The sequence below is a fragment of the Clarias gariepinus genome, chromosome 22 (assembly GCF_024256425.1).
Source record: "Clarias gariepinus isolate MV-2021 ecotype Netherlands chromosome 22, CGAR_prim_01v2, whole genome shotgun sequence".
Taxonomy (NCBI): Eukaryota; Metazoa; Chordata; class Actinopteri; order Siluriformes; family Clariidae; genus Clarias; species Clarias gariepinus.
The window spans coordinates 11499024-11522901 of NC_071121.1; the positions used below are offsets into that span (position 1 = coordinate 11499024).

The following is a 23878-nucleotide window of genomic DNA, read 5'->3' on the forward strand; positions in this document are numbered from 1 at the left end:
TGCTGTGAATTTGCAAATAATGGAAAAAACTTGTGTACAAATTGTTCCACTAGAGTTAGCACTTTTCAAACAAGGGTGGTCTTCTGAAGAAACACTTTGGATTATATATGTTTTTTCAGAAGTGCATAGAGTGCATAGAGTATATTAAAAAAGGCTCCATGCCATGGCTCATTACTTTCCATGCCTAACAGAGCCCGAATGTATTGCCCTAATTTGCTAATCGTCGCTTGTTGGAAATGAGGAGAGCAATAATGTGCCCTGGCTAATGTGTGACACAAGCTATAATGTTGTTTAGACTGCCAGACCTGATGAAGACAAATGTGTAAATGTTTGCCACCGTACGAAGTGCAGTGCCCTTTCAAGAATGTGCAGCTGTGGAGTGCCACATTTCCTCAGGCCCTTTTAGTTGCCGGCAGGAGTGGCTGAGGGAGATCGAGAATGAAAAGAGGGCTGAGAAGAGGGAAGTGTGGCTGTGATGATGAATATCCCATCTGCTGCTTCACTGGTGCTGGAGGTTGATGGGAAAGATAGAAGAGAGGAGCTTGTGTTGGGTGGTCATGACTCTTTTTTGGCCTCAGTCACACTTCACCCATAGCAGTTAATCACCTTCCTGCACTCGGGCATTTCTAAAAGGCTCTACAGCCTAGGGTCTATGATGCTCAATAACACATTATGTAGCGAAAAGTATTTGGAAGGATTGCTGTACTTTTAATTTTTTGTTTTTTTATAAATCAATATTTAAAGTTTTTACTGGTTATGTGATTAATAGAACCGTAAAAATATACAAGCTGTGTCAGTCCAATAGTGAGCCATTAACCTGAACGATTCAGTAGTCAATTGATTTCAATGCAACAAGATGTTTTGTGCTTTGGGAGTTTAATTTGAAGGTTTTTTTTTTTGTTCCAATTGATAAGAAAGTAAAAATAACATTTTTAATTATTTTCTTAATCACTTGTTATACTTCCAACCAGGTTCACACCAACATTAAGCATCTGACAAAATAATAAACCCTGGAGGATCTTTAAGAATTCGTGCCTTCTCAATAATTCTCAATTAAGCTTTCATTTCATGATAAACAAGAACATTTTATCAGCATCCCTTGAACTTTCAAATAGAATTACATGTCAATTTATTATAACCAAGACCGTCTTTATTATCAAAGAGACAGATGAATAGCTTGAGAAGTACTCCAGATGGAATTTTAAAACAGATATATCTTGTCCAATCTACCATATAGCAAAGCCGAGCTTCTATGGAAGCATGTGTTTTAGTCTATTGCATTTATGCTGTAGCACATTCTTCATATATGCGAACTTGCCATGGGCCCATTTGTGTGAAGAGACCTAGCATGCCAATTGCGGGATCTCTTTTCTGAGACAAAGATGAGGTTCAGGTTCGGGCTTTGTATCTGCGCCAGCATCTGTTTCATTACCATAATCCTGTCTCCCTTATAGTAAGGGAAGGAAAAAGAGAGAGAAGTGAGAGAGATAGACGCTGACCTTCTCCAGGCGCACGCTGTCAAACTTATTCTCTTTCTACCATGTGGTGCAGACCCAGTTGCTTATTGCTGTGATGTGGCAGCTAAATGACGTTGTAATTGTTGTGACCAGGGCAGAATGAGATGTGGCAGGATGCATACTCATCAGTCATGCATACACCTCTCCCTCTAGCTTCTGGCCTCTTGAAAATCATTGCTTAGATTTATTTCTTCTGATTTTATTTATTCAGCAGCTGGCGGAGAGAAAAAAAACTGAATGATATTTGAATAGGTGGGCAATTTTTTGAGAATACCAATCTAAAGCATTAAAAGGAGTGTTCACTGACTCGAGCTGAAACTTCTCATTAACTATGTGAGTTGGTGATGCAAAGTCTGAATGTTAGTGGATTTTTTTCCCTTCCTATTTGAAAACCACCAGCATGTAGGAAAACATAAATAAATTCCATGCTGTCTCTAAAATGAAAGCTCCAGCCACCTCAAGATTTTGAAAGGTTCCTTTGGAAGGTGCTCTATGGATCTTTGCACTGGTTTGCACTGTTTTGCACTGTAAACTGCTTTGTCACAATCTTGCTGAAATCAACAATGTGATATTACAGTAGGTACATGTATAGCGCTGTTTTTATATGAGTATATTTTTACCCCAGCTTTTTAGAGAAGGTGGCACTCGGGGGGAAAAGGGATCGTTGTAAAGAGAAAAGGCAGAGGAATTGATTTAATTAATGCGGCCTCATGTCCTACGGCCACATGTAATCCGTTGAGAACTGTGCAGCGTGAGCTCTTGGAGACAAAAAGACAGCCACCAGAAGACTCCTCAAGTGGCCTGTAACGAGAGTCTCTATGTAATCCTGTAATTCCATGTTTAATTAAACTGTAGTGCTGGCCTGAAGTTGAAGTCACTTTGAAGGGATTGCTTCCATTTAGTCTTTTTTTTTAATGCACTTTTATTTAGACTTAGTTTTTTCCCCCATTCATTTTTTAAAATAAAAAACAAACACAGCACCTATGCATTCCATAATCTAATCTATGAAAAAATTAGGTATTTGGACTGCATCAGTATGATTACCATTAGCTGTGGATATAAAACTAAATTAAAAGTCTAAGATTATAAGTGAACATTTTCCACTTTGCATTCTTTTTTAATTGAGAATCACATTTTTTCCATTACAAATTATACATATAAGCAGCAGCTATTTGATTAAACGATAGAATCTTGGACATAGTTACATGAATAAATATGTAAATAAACTCTTTGCATAAATTTAATATCTGTGTGCATTTGAGTGGGCAGAGAAGGTGCATGTTTGTGTAAAACCTGACGATCCGTGTTGGATCTATTCATCGGCACATCTTCTAAACACACTTCAATGGATGGGATCATTCTAATCTTTGGCATCTTTTGTTACAGGAGATAACACACATCTGTACACACATCTGTACACACATCTGTCTAAATTCAAAAAGTTAAATACCATTTGTTCGGGATGTTGAACATTTTATTTCAGGTAAAAAAAATCCCAGATTTTCAGAGTGGATTCAAAAGTTTGAACTCCACTGTACATATTTATATATTAATTTTTTTAAATAGAGCGATAGGAATCCCTTGACTTTTGTCGAACACATTCTCTGGTAGTAGCAATTGTAAAAGTCATGCATTTATACACTTTTAACTTAAAATAGAAGAAGTTGGCCATATCAAACAGGGATACTGAAAGGTCATAGCACATTATTTAAGGGATATATTTGGCCTACTGTGTCAGACTCCTTGATAACTAGTAGTTATAACATGCTTATCCTTCAAAAGATATGTATGTGTTTTTTTACTGTGATATTTGTATTTACCTTCACTGCTCCTTGCTGTCCCCTCTGGCAGCACATGTGCATGAGTGAACATGAGCTGCTGTCATCATTAGTGCTGACAGACCTCATGAATTCCTATATAGCATGTTCATCTAGAACAGCCAGGCCATTTCATACTGACAGGCTACATGGGCTGGATATAGTATACATTTCAAAAAGCTTGCTATAAACAGCCTTAGCCGGTTATCGCTGTTCTCATTTGAATTTTTATCGTGCCGCTTTAGAATTATATGTCATTCCATCCAGGACACAAACACTGACTAGTAGAGGTCAGATGAGGGTCAGGGCTATCAGTTCATGTCCCGGATTAATTAAACTCCATCATTCTCCCAATTATATTGCCTGAAGCTCCGATAAACCCTAATCTAGCTCTCTGCCCGAACCTTCCTCCTGCAGGGCATTCCCATACCAAATACCACCACAAAGAGTGATACAAGTAATAACTGTCATTAAAATGGAGGTGTCAATCAGGAAAATGTAAGAGTGTGAGTGATGAGATCTAGGCTTAGGGCTGAGTATTGAAGACCAGAGGAGTAGCAGGTTCACTTGCTATAAAGCTGTTATATCTCCTCCATATCAACCCCCTTCTTAGAGGAAGCTGGCTGGGAAGCCCCTGGCAGCACTGGCCAATGAGGAGCCAGGGTTCAGCCGTTCCTAATGTGGAATGGCTTAAATTTGTGGGGAAGTCATGGCCTGGATTAAGGCCTACATCTGCAGCACTGGGCCCCTGATGCTGCCAGGGGGATTTTTTAGAGGATCAGCCCATTGCTGCCCAAACTGGAAATAAATAAGGAAAAAAACTCACGGCAGAAAAGCTTTTAGAGCCTATCTTTATCATTCCATTAATGTGGAATGGTGAAGCTCTTGATGTGACTTGAAGAATAAAGCAAAAGTAGGTTTATCTTTTATCTGCATTTGGGGGGACTATTGGTGGAGCTGATGAGAATTTCTAAAAGATAAAACACCAGCATCGCCAGCAAAAAACGATGTTGATATGGTTTTATTTAATTTTAGACAAATAATTGACATGTACATACATTACATTAATAAAGCGAAACATACGGTGCAATTCACAATGATTAAACACACATGCTCATTGTTTTATCTACCTAGTATGATAAAGTCATTCAGTCTAATGCGTGCCCTACATTATTTATTACCTACACATATTTTTTCCTGCAATATTTTGAATCACATTCTCTCACAATTTTGAAAACATTCCCCGACTGAGGCAGTAAGCAGCAACACTGTCGTTATCTGGGATTGACATAGTGGATAAGTGTAGTGTCTACGGTAATCAGACGGCTGCGGTTTAAAAGCAGTGAGGATATACTCTACATCTGCTTTAAAGACACACCATAATAAAATATTATGGTGCTTTGTTTTTAGTATAAAGTAATGAATTACTATTTTATTATGAAAATATTATGAAGTATTTCACTGCATATTGTACTGTGTATAACTGTGTACAGTATGTGACAAAATTTGAATTTAAAAATTTGAATTTAGGGCAGCACAAAAGTGGCTCGCTAAGGTGGTCTGCTAAGATTAACTCCCTCAGCACTCTATCATGGCCGCAGGGCCAGCTAAGATTTGTCCTCCTACACAATTGCCTTTGCTTTTTTCCTATACATAAGCAAACATTGACATCATCTTTGCTTGAAACTCATGTTATAATTTAATTTTTTCCTGGACACTCATTCTCTGCCTTTCCTATGAAATAAAGTCTAACCTAAAGTTATTTATGAGTAAATGACTTGTGAGTATTTATCATTTAAATTTTGTGTCTGTCTCAGTTTCTCTTCTTTTTTATGGCATCAACAGGGAGTCGTGTAGATGATGGCTCAGATGTGGACTCAGAGCCAGACCTGCCGCTGAAAAGAAAGCAGCGACGCAGTAGAACCACGTTCACTGCTGAACAGCTGGAGGAGCTGGAGAAGGCCTTCGAAAGGACGCACTACCCCGACATATACACCCGAGAGGAACTGGCTCAAAGGACTAAACTCACAGAAGCTCGAGTACAGGTATAATACTTCTTTTTCCACCACTGGTTTCTAATTCTTGCAGTGGGAATCTCACATTGTAAGAGCATTGTGTAATGACATGCCACTGACATTAACTCACAAGCAATACTGAGGAAAGTAAGCAGGACCGGATTATCAGATAATTATTAAAATTTATATTATTAACAGTCTGTGGGGAACATAGTGTAGATGGCTTTCACAATGAGAGCATAGTGTGATTCTGTACAGATGTGATATTGGTACAATACTTACTATAGTGAAATAGAAATTTGTCTTAGGTAATACAAATAGTAGGAGTAAATTCGATGACTTTTAGTCTTGTCTCATACAGAAAATCGTCTAGGTATTTTATCCGTTACTACACTCATTTATGAATGGTAGTAAAACAGCAGTTACCTTGAAACTAAAGAGAAGAAAAGTCATTTTTTAGTAGAACGAAACTCCAAATACAGCATTTCACTGTTTGATGAAAGAGCTTTGTGTGGCTACCACAAAACATTAATGATGCAAGTGAACCATTTACAGTCACTAAACAGATCTCTCTTAAATCTCATCTGTGCTGAAACCCCTCCTCACATAAATAACTGAAACAGTGAAGAGGGAAACTACAGTAGAGTTATAGCAACAGCTGTGGTGGATGATGGGAGGGGGATGAAACAAGAAGGAGTGCATTCCTGATGGATTTCTCACTCCAGCTCTTGGCTGAGATTGTTTCTTCCCACCACTTTCAAGCCCACCGCTGCTCCTTATAAAATTTGCTGCATATCAGAATGGATCCCTCTTGCTCTCTTGGGAAGTCCTTCTACACCAGTAACATTTATCAATCAAGAGATTGTAAAGAAAAAAAAGGAAAATTATAGCAACTTACACTGTAAAAAAAAAAAAAACTTGTAAAAAAAACGCAGCAGGTGAGCCAGAAAATGTCTGTTAAAAATAGAAAAAAAACTGTCAGGAAAAAAAAAGCAAAAAAAAAACGGTTAAAATACAGTAATTTCTTATTTCACAATTATGAATAATTACTGTAATTCTACATTGAATCTCATATAATTTTATGAAATGTTTTACTTTTAACATATAATACCTGTCAGAAAACAATAAAAATATTATAATAATAATACTGTTAAAATAGAATAATTATCTTTAAAGAATGATTTAAAAACGCTTAAGAACAGTTAATTACTGTTGTTTTATAAGAAAATAACTGCAAAACTAAGTGCAAAAATTTTTATATATAGATTATATATTTTATTATTCTTATTATTGGCATATGTAGGTTAAACTGCAAAAAGATTTAGGATAATAAAAATACGAAACCTTAATTTTTGTTTGGGTTTTATTGTTTATTATTTGCAAATAACATGACACAATTAACATCTTAGCATCAGTGTTAAACAACAACTAATTTGTAACCATTAGTTTTTACTGTATTAATTACGGCTTTTTAAATCTTTTTTTATTCCTGCATCACAAACCCTACATTACCAACTAAACTAAACTAAACAAAACATTATTTACCTGAAAAATGTAAATAATATTCAGGATCCACTGCTCAATAATTGTATGGACACTAATTAGTTATGATTTGATACTATACCCATTAATAACTACTTTATACAACTCCAATATAAAATTGTTCAGAAGCCCTGAATAAATGAATAACACGAATTACACTGGTTATAGAGAATCAACTTATTGGTTACCATTCAGCTACAGTAAAAGTATCAACATAAAAAATTTGTCATCTTTAAACAAATTTGTGCTGTAAAAATGAACAAAAGTCATACATGTTTGGATTGACATAACTGCTTGACCACCCTCTAATTTAACTTTTCTAAAATGTAGAGTAGAACTAAATTACTAGTACTACCATCAGGGTCTAATAAAAATAAAAATAAAGAATAAACTCTTTAGCTTAGTATATCTAAGGGTTTACTAGAATCCCCAGCAAGCCCCAGAAGTGATATATTTGATAAATTAAAATGCCTTGTGGTTAAATGAGAGAAAATAAAAATTATACCACAGACAACAATGCAAGGTGTGCTGGGTAGATGATCAACTTCACATGGAAGACTTCTCTCATCAACCAACAGGATCATCTTGGCCTGTACTTTATTGAAGCATTTCGGAAGTAGCAACACATCCAGGAAGATCAGCATCTAGATCCTTTGCTTTAGCAATTTCCATGCCTGATAAAATGCCCTCAATTTGGCTTTTCTTTTCATGTTAGATTAGATATGAAATGACTCTTTTACATTTACTTGAAATGGCTTTTCTGTCAACATCCATACCCGTTAACTCTTTGAAATGAACCATTATCCCACTCATCTCGAACAGATATTGTTCACTTTTTTCACCATTTTTTTAATACCTTTAGTGTTCTTGCTTTTGTGCATGTTCTTACATTCCTCTTGTGTACATTTTTGAGTCTCTTACGTTTCATTAAGTGGCAAGCGCTTTGGTTGGCAGTTTATACAGCCATACGTATCCACTCTTATCTTAGAAGGTGGGTCTTCTCCCTCACTTGTGCTGGATGTCTGTCTTTTTAGTAAAAGAAAAAGAGTTTTTCCCCCCATAACCACTACCTACAACTTAATCTTCAATGACATCTCGGAATGACTAAGGATATGTTAAAACAATCTTCTTGGCAATTTCACTAAGATGTTTCTTCCCTGGTGAAGGGCAGATGGTCAGGACCTCACCTACCATCAGCCGAATCAGTTCAGGTCTTTCACGTCCTGTTGATCGCTCCTTGTTTTTTTTAAGCTTTCTGGTCATTTCTGAAGGCATTTTACTCCAGGGTATTATAAAATTGAAGTGCCAGTTGTTGTCCACTGGAGAGGGTCTATGAGGGTTTGAGATTTCACTCGAACTTGTGGTAGATGCGGAGTTGGAATTATCTGCACTCTATTTACCTAGAGAGAGAAAATATGTATTTAAAAAAAGTTTATAAATTAAAGCAATAACTACAAGACCTGAAACATTATCAAGATCACATAATACTTTATGTAGGCTTTAGATATACTTGATGTACCTATGTTTAAATAATCATTAGAAGATAAAATTTTTTTTAATCAGCCAAAAGTTTAAAATCAAACACACTTGTAGATAAAGGCTCTCTAAATAGTGTTAGATTCGACTGAGCTCTGGAAAGTCAATCAGGAATCTCATCTGCATCCTTCTCACCTGGAGAGACAAAATAGGAATTAGCCTTGCTATCAATATCTTGCAAAGCTAGAATAATAGAATTAATCTCTTATCTTGTGAGGATATAATATACTTAAAATTAAATATACTTACATAAAGCATTAATACGTCCAATAAATTTTCTAGCTTCAAATGGCCTCTGGACGTCAACAAGCTGTCTCCTGAACATCTGTCTTCTGGACATATTTTAGATCTTTCAGGGTTTCCACGCCTACGAACTAAAGAGTCTCCAACATCGGGTCTTTTGAACTCGAATTTGGCAGCACAGATCCAATGAAGTCAGCAAGCTCACTGTCTACATCACCCATTACTAAGAAAAAATGTGTAAGACATAATTTAGTCTTAGGCTAAGCATTCTCAAATTGACAAATAAATCTTTAAACCTTTAGCCTAAATTATATTTTAGTAGACGTGTCTGCATCCTTGTTAGTGGATGAGGGTTTATGTTTTGAACTCTCAAAACCAGAAAAATATTTAGGGCACAATGTCATACAGTTAACCAATTGCAAAGTAGGAGCAAAAACAGAACTACAACCAGACAATATCTACAGAAGTAAGCAAAAGTAATAAAATTCTCAATATTGTGGGATCCCAAATTACCACCAGCAATGCAAAAAATTGTTGCCTTAACAACATGCCCAGAGATGACAAGTCCATTTGTCTCTAGTTCCTTTATATCCGACAGCATTGTGGAGAATACTTTGTCATGTCCAAAATATTTAAAGTGTTCCTCTCTACACAAGAGCACAAGCTGTAGGTTTTCAATGCTGGATCGATAAAATGGGTCGAGGGTGGCCAGTGTAAAGTAAATCCCAAGTATCTTTATTTTTTACTCACCCAAGTGGGTTAACAATCTCGAAAGCATCTTGATACAGTATGAGCTTTATATTTACACCTGACTCCGCAAACAGTGCATTACTTTTGTACACTGAACCATCATTCACATCATTAAATACATGTGAAGTGTCATCTATAGGCTTTGTACATTCTTGCCACAAAATTGGGTCTTTTAGCAAAGCCTGCAAAGTCTCTCTTATTGGGATATACTGAACACACTGGTTCTTTCGATTTTCATCAGTGCCTAATTGTTTAGGGATGCACATAAGAGAAGTTTTCTGAAAATAATGCTTTCTCAAATAGTCTGTAGAGAGTGCACGGCTACATGATGCATGCAAGCTATTGTCATGTAAACTTGTCAGAACCTCATTGATTTTCGACTCACTCAATTGGGTATTTGCTTGCAGGACACCTTTAAGTACATTTACTGTGTACTGGTGACACACATCAGTAAGACGGTCTACTTGTTCCACAATCATTTGAATGGTTGAGGAAGGTACAAGGTATTTGGCCTGTAACTTTATATAAAACATTGCTAAATTCTTTATATAAAGTCCTTTCATATCAGATGGGCCCAGGATATTCTCATGCTCATCAGTGCTTACAGGACATCTGATGGACTATTAGCAACAACAAGTGACTGACTGGGCACAGAATTAACCAAATGCACAGATGAGACCTGCACAGATGTAGCATTTCAATGAAAAAACCTTTAAATGGGCACTTAAGCTCTTCTTTCTTTGATACATGCAATTTCAAGTAATCTAAACGTTCTTTCAAATCATTGCACTCTTTGTGGCAATGTGGATTTTGACATTTTAGTGGACCCTGTACTGCTTCACACTGCAACACAGTTGACCGTCTATGGTGGCGAAAAATTTTACTTTTAAAGGAATTGTATTCTGTGAATCTTGATTTGCATACAAGTAAACAGCATGCATATTCACTGTGTACTTCATTTTTGTGTAATTGTTGGTGATTTTACATACCATTTAACTGTTTTAAAAGCAATGGCACATAAAGGACATGTAAAAGTTTTTAGAACACTCGCTATATTGCAGACTCACTTCAATATATTGTATTGTCACCTTGCTCCAGGTAGGAAATCTTCCAATGCTCGCAAACAAGTAAGGGAGAGAAAGTGACAGAAGTTTGCAAATGCTTGGGTAAAAATTAAGTAACATTGTATACACCAATTATTTGCCACCAAATTATAACAAGAAAGTCACTAACTCCTGATTAATCAGGAAAAATTAAATCCCTGTAATCTTGGAAAAAATTCAATGGTTATATGCTATCTTATGAAATGAAATTGTGTTATTTTATTTAAACTGTACAATGTGACTATTAAGTAGTACAATACTGCACGAATTTATTTTTTTGTTATAACAGCTTTGTAAATTATTAACACTTAATTTACTGACTTACTTTTTGACAACAAAAAATGTTTCCCTTTTCAAACTCGAGAGTGCTTTATTTATTTATTTTTTTTTTTTACCGCAAAAACCAGTGTCAATGTTGATTTTAAACGAAACAATTATTTTTCACTAACACTTGTGACACTATGTATTGGCATTGGTAATGTATTTAATAAAAGATTGCAAGGTATATTTTGTTGGTGCTGCTAGCAAGTGGTCATTAGTTAGTCAGCGTCAAACAAATACAGCCGCGAAATACAACACAATGCTAACGTTGTTAGCAACTCCAAAAAAAAAAAAAAAGGTAAAACTCTGCTGCAACCTAGCCGATTTAACGCCTCACCCGCATTAGCTACCTTGTCTTCGGTAGTTTATCAAATATAGACTTAGTGAGTTCTATTTTAGAATGTGTCGATAAACAAGTAAAATAATTTGAGTCACAACTTTTGAAATTACCTCGCAAACGTGTTTCTTGGAACTCTCGTTTCTTGAACCCAGCTAGAGCATCCTCACAGCGCCTTGCCGCCTTCTCCATATATGGCGCGCTTCCTCCTGCGTGCAACTTGCGCTGGTGTCCTGATGCCTGAAAAATGATTGCTCTGCAAATCGTTTTCTTAACACAGAATAGTATGTTTTTTTTTTTTTGCATAAGTGTTGTAGTTTTACTTTCATGTTATTTTCTTTTTCCAAATCTAATATCGCTATATATAAAATCATTCGTTGTTAAGAAGTTCACATCATAGACAATTCTTTGTGAATTCATGTCTCACATCTCAGTTAACAGTTTATTGTTGTTGTTTTAATCATAATTTCTGTTGTTTAAAAACAGAGAAAACACTGTTAAATTTATTGGCAAATAAATATATATATATATATATATATTTTTTTTTACACTGATTGGTGTTATTTCTTTGACACCGCTACAGTCGTACATTGTACCTGAACAGCTCCTTTTAGTTCTACCACAGTTTATTAGAATAAGAGATGACACATTTATCTGACTGTACACTGTTTTTTATAATCTACGAGACTACGATGTGACAGGGATTTTATTTCATGCTATGTGATGTTGAGCATGAAGGAAACACTGCAGACTCTCGTGATTATCACATACCGCAAGTAAATTGCAGCTGTCCCTTTCGATCATTTGCCTGTTTTTATTTCTCAAGCAAAATTACATTCCAGCCCAGTTTCTTTCTTTTTATATTCTGGAATGTTCCATCTGTTTACCTCTCTCACATATAGTAAAATATAATGAAATATTCCCTATATAATATTAGTTCGATTTTTTGGGTATAAGTAAACTTTCATTTAAAGTGCATTTTAGAAAATTGAATATTTCATTCATTCATTCATTCATTCATTTTAGTTAATCAGTGTATCACACTAAAAGAGGAAAATATTCCTTTCTAGCATTTCTAGTGTTTAGAAAGAAATACTTCTTTCTTTTGTTAAAGGATTCCCATTAAAAATAATAATAAACAAAAGAACCAGAGACCAGACATTGGTATTGCATTATAACTCTATAATGTACACTATATGCCTCATATTTGCATCAAAGGATTGAACAATACCAGTTAAAAGTTGATTTGTTTACCAGACAAAGATCGAGTTGGCATCACTGCAGACCCTGCTGATCTCCCAGCCAAATTTGGCTCAAATTTCCTGTCATTGAAAAGCTCTCCATGAAGCATGTGGCCCTTTTGTGTTGTATGGTAACTGATGCAAATTAGACAAGTGGGCAGACATTAATGCTAACAACTTGCCTTTAGTTCTTCTGTCTAAATAATATCATATGCTAACTGATAATTTAATCATAGTATAAAATTTGCTTAATAGTTAATCCATAATGTTTGGTTATTAACAAAACTAACTAATGAATAAAAAAAAAATGCAGTGGTAAAGCAGTGATTCTCTGAGCCTGCATGTGTATAAGTTGGGTTGTTGGCTGGAACAAACTCAGATGGAGATGCCAGGCTTCCTTTTGTAGTAGGGAAGGTGTCTGACCCTCTTAGCTTTTGGCAGACCCCGTGGCCTGAATGTCAACCCACTTGAACACAGCTGCGCTGACACAGTATCCAGATGTCAGAGGGAGCGAGACAGCAGGAGAAGCCTGAAAGGGAGGGGGTGTAGCCTACAAAAAAAGACAGACAGACATGGTGTAGTGATAGAGTGAGGGGGTAGTGGTTTGGCAGTGTTTTGACCTCTAGCTCAAGTTTTCTTCTCTTATCTTGTGTTCGTCACTAGCCACTGTCACTGAGTCATTTTCCTTTCTCATGATGCAAATGATTTACAGCCCCAAAGGACAAATAACAGGAAGTGATCCATATTTGACTAACCACAAGGTTTCGGGTCTTACTGCATGGCTACCTGTCTTCCTCCTCACTTCTCTAAAAACATGACTGCCCCAGTGCTGCCAGATGGAGATTTAAGCTTATATCCATCTGTAGTGCCTGAAATGGTAGTAGTAGAGTTCCATTCTCATTCATAATAATGATATATAAAATAGTCATACTTGAATAAAATACGTGCGATGTTGGAGATTATATAAGAGTAAAGTTTCATATAAAAACTCATTGGGTAGAAGTTTTAAATTATTTAATATTCTGATATTCTACATACTGAGTATAATAAAAACCTAAAGGAATTAAAATGTGGCGGGATCCATATGTGTGTGTGTGTGTGTGTGTGTGTATATACCCCATTCTCATCTACAGTAAATATAAATATTTTAATGAATATTAGAGGGATTGCCAGACTAAAATAAGAAAAATCAATTTTAAGAACTTTCTTTACCCTGAAAAAGAAAAAAAGGTCTAATGTGTACATAACTAGTAAAAATGTAGGGAATATCATAACATTTATATTTAGTATTTGCTTTTGTTGTATTTGAAATCTAGCTTTTATCTTATGACATTCTGGCAAAGCATTCTTTAATATATGGCAGCTTAAGTTTCTTGGATCTCATACCTCTATTTCAAGAAGCATGCATACGTTTTCTTTTATTGCATTGGCAGAATAAAAGTTTTATATAGAAAAATGCCATAAGTTGTGGTTAGTTGTTCCATATGCTCTACAGAGACAGGCACAGGGCTGTTTTCACTTCTCCTGTCTCCTCTGACACTCTTTGATCCACTCCGGATACAAGACATCCAGGTCATGAGTGTAAGCTCCTGTGTTGGGGAATTATATCACACAAGCCACAATTGGTCCCAGGAAAATCTGGAGCCAATAGACAAGCCTAACAAGTCATGGCGAATGGGAACATCCTACAAAGCAAAGATTTAAATAAATGGCAGAGTTGGACACTGTATGCATGTTTGTACACTAAAGCATTATTCGATCTGTCTGTAAAATGGCAGTGAAGTATGATTGGAATTGTAGAAGAAATTTCTCGGAAGGTTTTTGTTTTATTTTAATATCAGACTTTATCACAGTGTGAGGTCAGGGCTTTGTATGTCCATATTTGCAGTTTTTTTACCGTCCATTCAGCACTGACCAGGTCAGCAGCACTCCAGTCCACTACATCCAGCCGCAGAAAGCTTGATGTGGGCCTTTTCTACACCTCTCACCCACCGCTATGTTCTTTTTGCTGTGAAATTCAATCACATTAGCTAGGTTTTACCCCTCACTACCCACGTCCTACTTTCCCCCCACCCATGATGCAGTGCCATAGCAATTCTAAAAAGACATGTAGACCCCTAGCCACTGGCTTGTGAGTGAGACAGAGAAAAGAATTGGTAGGAAGCCCTGGCTGATTGATACAGGATGAGAGTGGAGGGTGCTATCCTGGGGCCAGAGTACCTCAGCTGGCTCCAGCTTCCATTTCTGATGTAGAAATACACAGAACAATCAGATTTGTCTTCTATTTACCTTCCTTCTTTTTGTCTTTCCACTCGCTCAGCTGTGCTCGGGCCAAGGTATATTGAATGGAGGTATATTGAATTTTTCCACTTATACTCTCTAAACAGACAGCAGGTCCTTCAGCTCCAATCAGAGCTGTATCCCTTCATAAGTAGTGTGCTTCACACCTCCCTTTCGCTCTTAGGGAAATTCTGAGAAATATGAAATTACTCTCGAGCTTGGGCCTCATTCTTAGCCATGCCGAGCATGATGTGCTCCGTCTCAGTGGAGAGGGGGAATTAGAGCCTGAAAATCCCTGCTCAAGGTGCCTTTGTCACTTTGGTCCAGAATTGAGCATTCATTCAAAGCTTCTTTTGAGGTGGTGGGGCAGTTATTCTACCTCCTTATACAGAGATATGTACATCCTAATGCCCTGGGCCCTCTCCTCAGTATCACAAAGATCCCTCCTTACCAGGGCATGTATACTAAATGAAACCTGAGTAAGTGGGAGTGGTAGCTCTGCGTAAAAAGGGTTTAGTGTTGTAATGGCTAACACCTGTGAAGGACTAGCACATTTGTAGGGAAAGCTTTATAAGGAGATACTGGATGATCACTAAATATTTTCTCTATGGTTTTCTTTGATTGAATTAAATTTAACAGAACAAATACTAGTTTTTAATGAGGTTTGCACAGAACAACAGTTACTCACTCTTCATTTAGTAAAATATTTCATTTAGTGAAATGCATATGTTGTACAGTAGTGCTTTTCCATAATATATACCATGTTTACATTATGATAAAGCACTAAGTATATAGCTATACATAGAGCTGTCATTGGTTTTTGAACATTTACTCATATATTCAGGGCAATGTTGATTATATATTGATCCTTACAACCCCTGATGAATATTTGTTACCTGTTCTGATCTTTGTTACCTGTTCATTCAGATATACAGTATGAATGTTTAGGAATGCATTTTGTTTGTGCCTGGCATGATTATGTTAACATTTACTACAGCATTGTTCCTGTTTACTATTTACTCATATTATCAACTTTCAGAGTAATAAACTTGAAGTTTAAAAAATAAATAAAATCAAATATGAATGGTGCGTATCAGATACTATTCATAATCACAATACTTGACATTTCATTGTAGACACACATTATTGTGAAAACCTGTGAAAGGTTAGAAATTCCTTTGATGTCCAGACATGGTGGTGTGGTCAAGGTATTTGGGTTGGTAATACCTAAGCACACATAATAACGGTTGATTAGTTCCCTGGTGGGTTAATAACACTAATTTATGCCTCTGGAGTTGGGTGTTTCTAGGATTTAGCCTCATGCTTATTACAGGTCAATCATCTTGCATGTCCACCCAGTGGTTTAGCTTAAACCCAGAACAGGAAAGAATCAGAAAGAATCCCATTGCAAGGTAAATTTTAATATAGGTTAAAGATTTGTAGTTTATTTTGAGCATAGTAAAGATTGGTAGTTTATTTTGTGCATAGTGTATGTATCATCATTGCATCATTTTTCATCATTGCATTCATATTCCATCCTGTTTGGTTTTCCACTTTTCCTTTCTCCTTAAAGCACAGTATATTGCTACTAAGATTGCACCCACATAAATATACACTTGAATAAAATGCATTTATTTTTGCATACAAAGCCTCAAGAGGAGCCAAACAGGCTGCCAGGAACAGATAAAGAGTGTGTGCACATACAGTATGTCTGCTCAAGCTTCTTGATCAATGCCCTGGCTGAAAGCATCACTCTGAAGAAGCTGTTTAAAAGGGACACCCACTCTTTGTGTCCGATTCATTGGGAGGCTATTGTCCCACTTTCAACGCCATTCACAATGGCTGAGCACATTTGAAAAACAACAGTAGATTAACTGCGCTGCCAGTGTATTAAAGTCTGAAGAATAGCCCCTCAAAGGCAATGTCATTTACTCTTTTGCATACACAGGGGCCGGGTCTTGTCCTCCTAGCCACAGACAGATTATTAGAAGTACTCTATTTTTAAAATTCCCAATATGACCTACTGAAATTTGTAATTTTTTGTTAAATTAGTTTGGCCTCTTTATTTAAACATCAGTTACTTTTCCTTTTATGTCTTTTTTTTTTGCGCAGCATCTAACATATAATAAAAATATAACAATGATAATAATACATTTTATTTATAACGCACTTTATATTTGAAGTAAATCTCAAAGTGCTACAAATTATTTCATAAAAAGATAAGAAAAAGATATGTTTTTAATTTTAAAATGTTTGGTAAAGTGTTTTTTAATTTTTTTTTTTTTGCAGGTGTGGTTTAGCAATAGACGAGCCAGATGGCGCAAACAGGCCGGAGCCAATCAGCTTGCAGCATTCAACCACCTGTTACCAGGAGGCTTTCCAGCAACAGGCATGCCCACTCTGCCCACATACCAACTCCCTGAGCCCAGTTACTCTGCCACCACACTATCACAGGGTGCGTTTGCTAACTCAACCCATCAACATGGCATGGCATGACGTGTGCAAGAAAGTGATACTAATGATATCAATGATTTCTGCAGATGGCAGTAGCACAGTGCACCGGCCGCAGCCTCTGCCCCCCTCCACCATGCATCAAGGCAGCCTATCCAGTGACAGCAGCTCCGCCTATGGCCTCTCGTCCAATCGACACAGCTTTTCCAGTTACACTGATACTTTTATGAGCCAGTCAGCATCCAGCAACCCCATGAACCCCGTCAACAATGGCCTCTCTCCACAGGTTAGTAAGGGTCATCGACCAAAGTGTGTAAATATTCTTCTCTATAGACAGACGTCAAGGAGTTTCTCAAGTGGAATTACGAGAGCTCTGTGATGATAAAAGAGAGTGTGCTTTGTGTGCTGCCATGTCTGTGCTGTGATTAAATGTGTCTCTTGGGTGTGAAAGAGATTCTTTTTACAGAAGTAGTGTTTAGGCAGCGAAAGATCTTCCCTTGTGTTTTCCCATCTAGGTGTTTTGAAGATAAGATTTTTTGTTATTAATTTTTCCTGTCTAGTTTACATGTCCTCATAATTAAAAAGCAATAATAGTTTGCTTTGAAAGACTTTAGAGCTCGAGTTTGAAACAATAGTGGATACCCTGCAGAGAACAAATCCGCTGCTGCATAATGAAAGCAGGGGAAAGAACAGCGGCTTGGCTCAGGGAGAAAAGGAATAATCGCTCCAAACTAATTAGCCCATTCATCTAATTGTATGCAAGTAATTTTCCGGAGTTAATATATGTTTAAGAAAGTCAAGATGCTTTAATTAAGTGTAACAAACGAATCAGTGTGGCTGAGATGAGAGCAGGCCTCTATTCTACGTGTGTAAGGTTTTTATTCGTTGCTATTTTATATGCATGTAACCAGTACATACAGTATGATAAATTTAACAAAATTTTATTTTAAATATCAGGATGTATATCAGGAAAAATATACATTTTTGTGAGGTTTGCATGACTAAATTTATATGTATTCAGAGGAACAATATGTGTTTGAAAAAAGCTCTCAGATTGTGGTTAATTCCTCAATAATCATAAATGGCTGGTATTGATGCTAATCACTAATAAAAAGGAAATTATATACAATTACGCACCACCATTGGGCAGTTCTGCCCACCATAAGCAGCGGGATCTAACTAACAAGCATAAAATAAGATTGAAATGGTGTATAAGGAACTGAAAATGAAATTCAATGCCCTATTTGTCTGCAATTACCGGCTCATTCACACACATTTTAATGCCATTTGCTGCAACCACATTATTAAGATACATTTAAAGGCAGATTGGGAAATGATATTCGCTCTTTATTTACATTGACATTTCACGTTATGGATTACCACTGCTTGTTCATGGCCAATATAGGCTTTTTCTAATAAAAAAAAAAATGCACGTGATGTTTTTTTTTCTTTATGAATTTACGAATTTTTGTGTGGTCAAAAATGCTGCACAGTCTAATTTTTTTTTAATCATCCTTAGCTTTGATTTCAGCACACATCTTACCCAATGTCACAAGATATATTTTCATACTGAGTTGCATAATTTTTTTTGGATGAGATTGTGTCTAAATGACAGGAGATAAAACAACTCTGTAAAGTCTTCTCCAGTACAGACCAACGACTTTCAGTGGGTTTAAAGTCGGAAAGCTGTGGTGGCTGATGTGTATGGGAACGTGATTATTAAAGATCCCAGATCCATTCTTTTCCAATTTGAGCTCAGTAAATCTTGTCATCCTGGAATATGTCCATGCCATCAAGAATAACTTGATCTTTCGTTACATTCAGGTACTCAGCTGACTTAATTTCATTGCCACATGCCATTGCTGAGCTTAGACCTATTCTAGATCAGAACACCCTCCAGAAGCTTGTAAAATGGACACTTACCTTCATGCACTTGCCATCTTACTTCTTACCTTCGTCCTACTCTGACATGCCCATTCCCCTGTAATAAAGAAAATCTTTAACTCATCAGACCACACTACCTTTTTTCCAACCCTCCAAAATCTAATGTTTATGCTTCCTAACAAATTTAAATATTTTTTCCCCAAATTTTCTTACTAAAAATGTTTAGTGTTTAGTCTTAATTCTGTGACTTCTTGTAACATTATATGTGGAAAGTATGTGGTTACTTTCCCTATTAAACAAAGGTGTGATTTCTACTGTTGATTTTTGTATGATGCATATTGACCAAATCATAGTCATTCATTATGTTTTCCTGAACACATTTCGTCCAAGAAGTCAACAGTTTAGCATTATCCTTTAGATTTAATAATGCATTGATTTTCTTTTTACACAATTCCAGTAATTTAATTTTCCTTTATTTTGCTTTGTGCAGGCCTACTGTATACCTCCTTTTGAAACACAGTAATATATTTTTTAGTGACCACAGAATATGTGTTCTGTCATGGTTGTTTAAGAAATAAGAAGCTGGTAGCGATAAATGAATTGTTGCCAGCTGAAACATATTAATCACTGCAGTATTGGCTACAAAAGACTCAGAAATATTTAGTTTTTTTATAATACATTTTTAAAATTTTCATAGGGTTAAATTAATTTGAATAACATTTTGCAGCTGAAAAACATAATAAAAAATATATATAATAGTCAGTGCACTTAATATAACATAATTTATTCCATAAATTTAAATTCTTATTAAAAGTTCTACATCAGTAAATTTAATACTTAAGTAAAATTGCTATGAAAACTATTGCTCATTTATCTTGCGTATACTTGGAATTGGTCTTCCCCCTATCTCTATGCTGTGATTGTTACAGTACCTCCTCCTACTTTTTGCCCTTTTACCCTCTTGCACATGGCACATGTGGCAAGTCCATCAGGCCCTTATTGTGAGAAAAATTATGTCTTTTTTGACACGAGTACCATAGTTCAGCCAACCATCACACTGTGAGTAAATGGCCAGTGCTCCCTGACATCAAAACACCTCTGTTCTTTTTAGCCATACAGACACGTTACACATTACACATTTTTGTATGTTCCACTTTTCTACATCATTATTTTCTCTTCCAATTCTGCACCTTAACTTAAGTGCACTGATTCACTTGTAAGGAATATATGATCCAAAGCAATTATATTGCTCCACAATGTGATATACTTAATAAAATTAATGAATAATTGGCCAGTATTTATTTCACAGAAATTATTATTGTTTTTATTTTATCAGCATAAACATAGAAAGATAAAAACTATGCATATGCAAAACCATAGTATGTTTGAAAGCTAATTTGCAGATAAATTGCATATCTCAATTGCTGGCTATATTCGATATTAGTATTTCAAAAGCCAACATTGCACTAATTATAAATTAATGATGTATTGTACAGCTCTAACAAGAAAAAAAAACATAACTATAATAATCTTAATAATCAGTAAAATAACTGGAAAATTATCAAGTCATTCATAAACGTATGGTCTTTTTCAAAAGGTTTGCACCATTCAGATGTTTCACTATGGCTAAAACCATCACCATACTGTTATTGAAGTCTTTGGCATTTGGGTTTTATGCCTTCATTCATGACATAAGTCTTGGTTTGACTTGACCCCTCAAATATGTCATTCTATTCACTATTCCCATAGAAACATTCATCACTTGAGCTTTATTTATGACTGAAGCTCATCTCACAGTATTGAGCCCATATTATAAGGTATATAGGTCTTGCTATCAAGAGCTATATACCTTATATATACTTGATCCAAAATTCAGAGCAGATCGGCACGGTTTTATACTGTACCCACCACACAGCATTGTAAGACGTTTATTTGCCACGAACCCTATGCACTCATTATATTTGTGTGCTCAAGCATCGCATTTAAATTGTTACATGTTTATAAATCGCAAAGAACATTTAATCTCATTTTATTTCTTCTTATGTTTGCCCATTTTTTGCAGTATCTCAATAAATTTTGATCAAAGTGATAAAAAAAATGGCCAATTGATTTGAAGCAACATTTCCCCTCATGGTAAGGGAAATGGTTATGAATGAGGCTCTAATGTATAAAACATTGCTATTGACTCATGCCATTATCCTCATTCCTGCGGTTGCTGGAACAGTGGAAGTGCCTTGTTCAGAAAGTTCTTGCCACAGAGAATGTCCATGTTGAAACACAGATGGGCAAGACTCTCTCATTAAGGTGCAGACAGACCACTTTGTTAGCGGGGTGGAAGAGGGGGAAACGCCTGCTCCATGGTAAAGAGGTGGCGGTTTGCCAGACTGTAAGCCAATCCTACTGGGCTCACTACACCAACAGGTGCATGCTATCGGCTCACACATAGCACTAAACCTTTGCCAAGTATGCACTTTCTCACTGCATTTTTGGAAAACATGGTACAACCCACACACTTTTATTGCTCCTATATTTGTTTCTACACTGCTAAAGTACTTTTTTTAGGTTTAGATTCAGACTAGAACTGATCACTTCTCAAAGAGATTGTCTCGGTACTCATGGTTATGGTCGTGTTAGTAAAAAATTTTTTTTTTTTACTTTGGACAGTGTCCAATAATGACTTCTGTTCCTGGGTTCTCACATTTAACCTCACATTCTTACCCCAGTGGCGTTTTGAATTAAATCTAAAAGTGATAAGAATAGAAGTTCAGGGTTTGATGTGATATGTATAAAGTAAGAAAATAAATGCTGCAAGTCATCCACTTTTTATGCAATGACACATCTTGCTCTCAGTCACATTTATATCCACCGTACAGAAAGCAACCTGTCATGAAAAAAATAGGAATAAACATACATATAGTCTTGCAGGAGATGTAGAAGGAAAGGAGGGATGTAGTGGAAGAGAATGTAATTTTGCAGTAGGAAGATTTGTGTTTTGGAATGAAGGAACTCTGGCTAGCATTTGATGTTGGGAAGGGAGAGTGCCTAGGCTGGGTTTCAGCACTGGGGGATCAGAGGCAGAGCAGCGTTCACCCGCGCTCCCTTTGATCTGTATCCCCAGGCCTCGGCGCCTGAGCCGCACACACACTAGCCCAGGCCTCTCCAGTGATTCCTGACAACTGTCAGCTAGAGATAAGGGAGGGGGGACTCAAACCTCGCTCGCCTCTCCCATTAGCACCGCTGCCACTTTAAACTGGATGAATTATATTTAAGAAGCCCGCACAGGGGTTGCCAAAAAGGAAACTGTTATGTGGTGGGGGGTTGGGGTGTAGGGAGAGAAAGAAATATGATTGAGTTTTGGCTGCTTCTGTTGTGGCTTCCTTCTTTCCGATGAGACATCGTGCACCTGCATGTCAATGGATGAGTTTGTCTCTAGTTACTGGTATGTGAAACTTCTCACCAGGAAACAGTCACTGATTTTCATAAACAAATCAATAGTTGCACATATTTACATCACTCTCATAGTCTGAAAGCAAAAAAGGAAATTGCTCATTAATTAAAACTTTTCTTTAATATGGATGCTGTTCTAATTTGGCAAGAATTAAAAAGTAAGCAGCTTTGGAAAAAAAAGAGATGAGACCTGCTTGAAAGCTGCCAAAAAATCAGGGAATTTAAATCATGCCCACTGGCAGAATGTTTTCTGCACAGATTTATTCCCTCCCTCTCCCACACAAACACACAAACACACACACACACACACACACACACACATACACATGCTGTCTTTACTTGTACAGAGTGCAATTGTGGCATCCATACTTTATTAATCAATCACAGGTAGTAGGGTTCTCAGTTTATACTGATTGACTCTTTATGCTTCTGTCCCAAAGCAGTGGGATGTTAATGACAATCCCAAAGCAGTGGGATTTATGGACTCTGCTGGTCGACAAGGTTTAATGGGTTTATTTATGTCTAAATTACTGCAGTGTTTTTTTTTTGTGTTAATAGATCTGTTGTAGCTGTAAAAAATGAAGGCTATATCAATATGTTATGCACAGACTAATGTGTGGACAGGCGTAGTAAGCATTCTCATGAGAATTCACCTGATATCTTAATGACTCCTTTGTCTTGTTAGATCGACTGAAAACTGAACAAAAAAAGCATTTTTTTCTACATCACTTATTTAATCCCTTCACAGTATTTCAACTTTTTTTTCCCTTAATATACAACCATACTGGTCTGTCCTCGGTCTCAACTTCTCATTGTCCTCGGCTCTCTCTCACTCCATCTCTTCCCTGAATTTACTGAGACAGTATATTATTCCCCACGCGTAGATGAAAGGCCATGGCAGACAATAAAACCGTTATTTAAATTCAAGAGATATTTCCTGGAGAAAGTGAGCTGTTGCATCCTGATAAATAAGAAATATATTGAAAAGCAATTTCTATTTTTCACATAAAAGGTGTCAATATCAATTTCACCAAATCCTATAAGATGCATATTATAGAGCACACACCGTAGAAAGTAGCTAAGAGGTGCAAAGCTATTGGTACAAAATAACCATTACTATTGTCTGACCAACAAATCAAAGCAGTAGTTATGTAGGTAATATATAGTAATATGGCTATGTAGGTTATATATTGGCTACTATAAAGGTGGTCTGTTTTAGATTTTACATTATATGTAGATTTTATGTCCTTTTATTTTAATAACAGAAGCTTAGTAAATATTTGTCTATGATGTCATGCATTAAAAATTTCAAAAAGGTAATGTTAAAATTATTTCATACTCTATATATGGATATACAGTATATATATTTTGGGAGGGGAGGTGTGGAAGGTTGG

General features: G+C 36.3%; 1 protein-coding gene across 4 annotated transcripts in view; it reads left to right on the top strand.

The window, feature by feature from the left end:
* Positions 1-23878, top strand: part of pax7b (paired box 7b) — a 45954-nt gene that overhangs the window by 12706 nt on the left and 9370 nt on the right. For all 4 annotated transcript variants that reach the window (XM_053482914.1, XM_053482916.1, XM_053482915.1 and 1 more), the window contains exons 5-7: positions 5180-5379; positions 16992-17157; positions 17243-17439. In XM_053482914.1, the coding sequence (XP_053338889.1) occupies positions 5180-5379; positions 16992-17157; positions 17243-17439 (563 nt within the window). The remainder of the gene's footprint in view (positions 1-5179; positions 5380-16991; positions 17158-17242; positions 17440-23878) is intronic.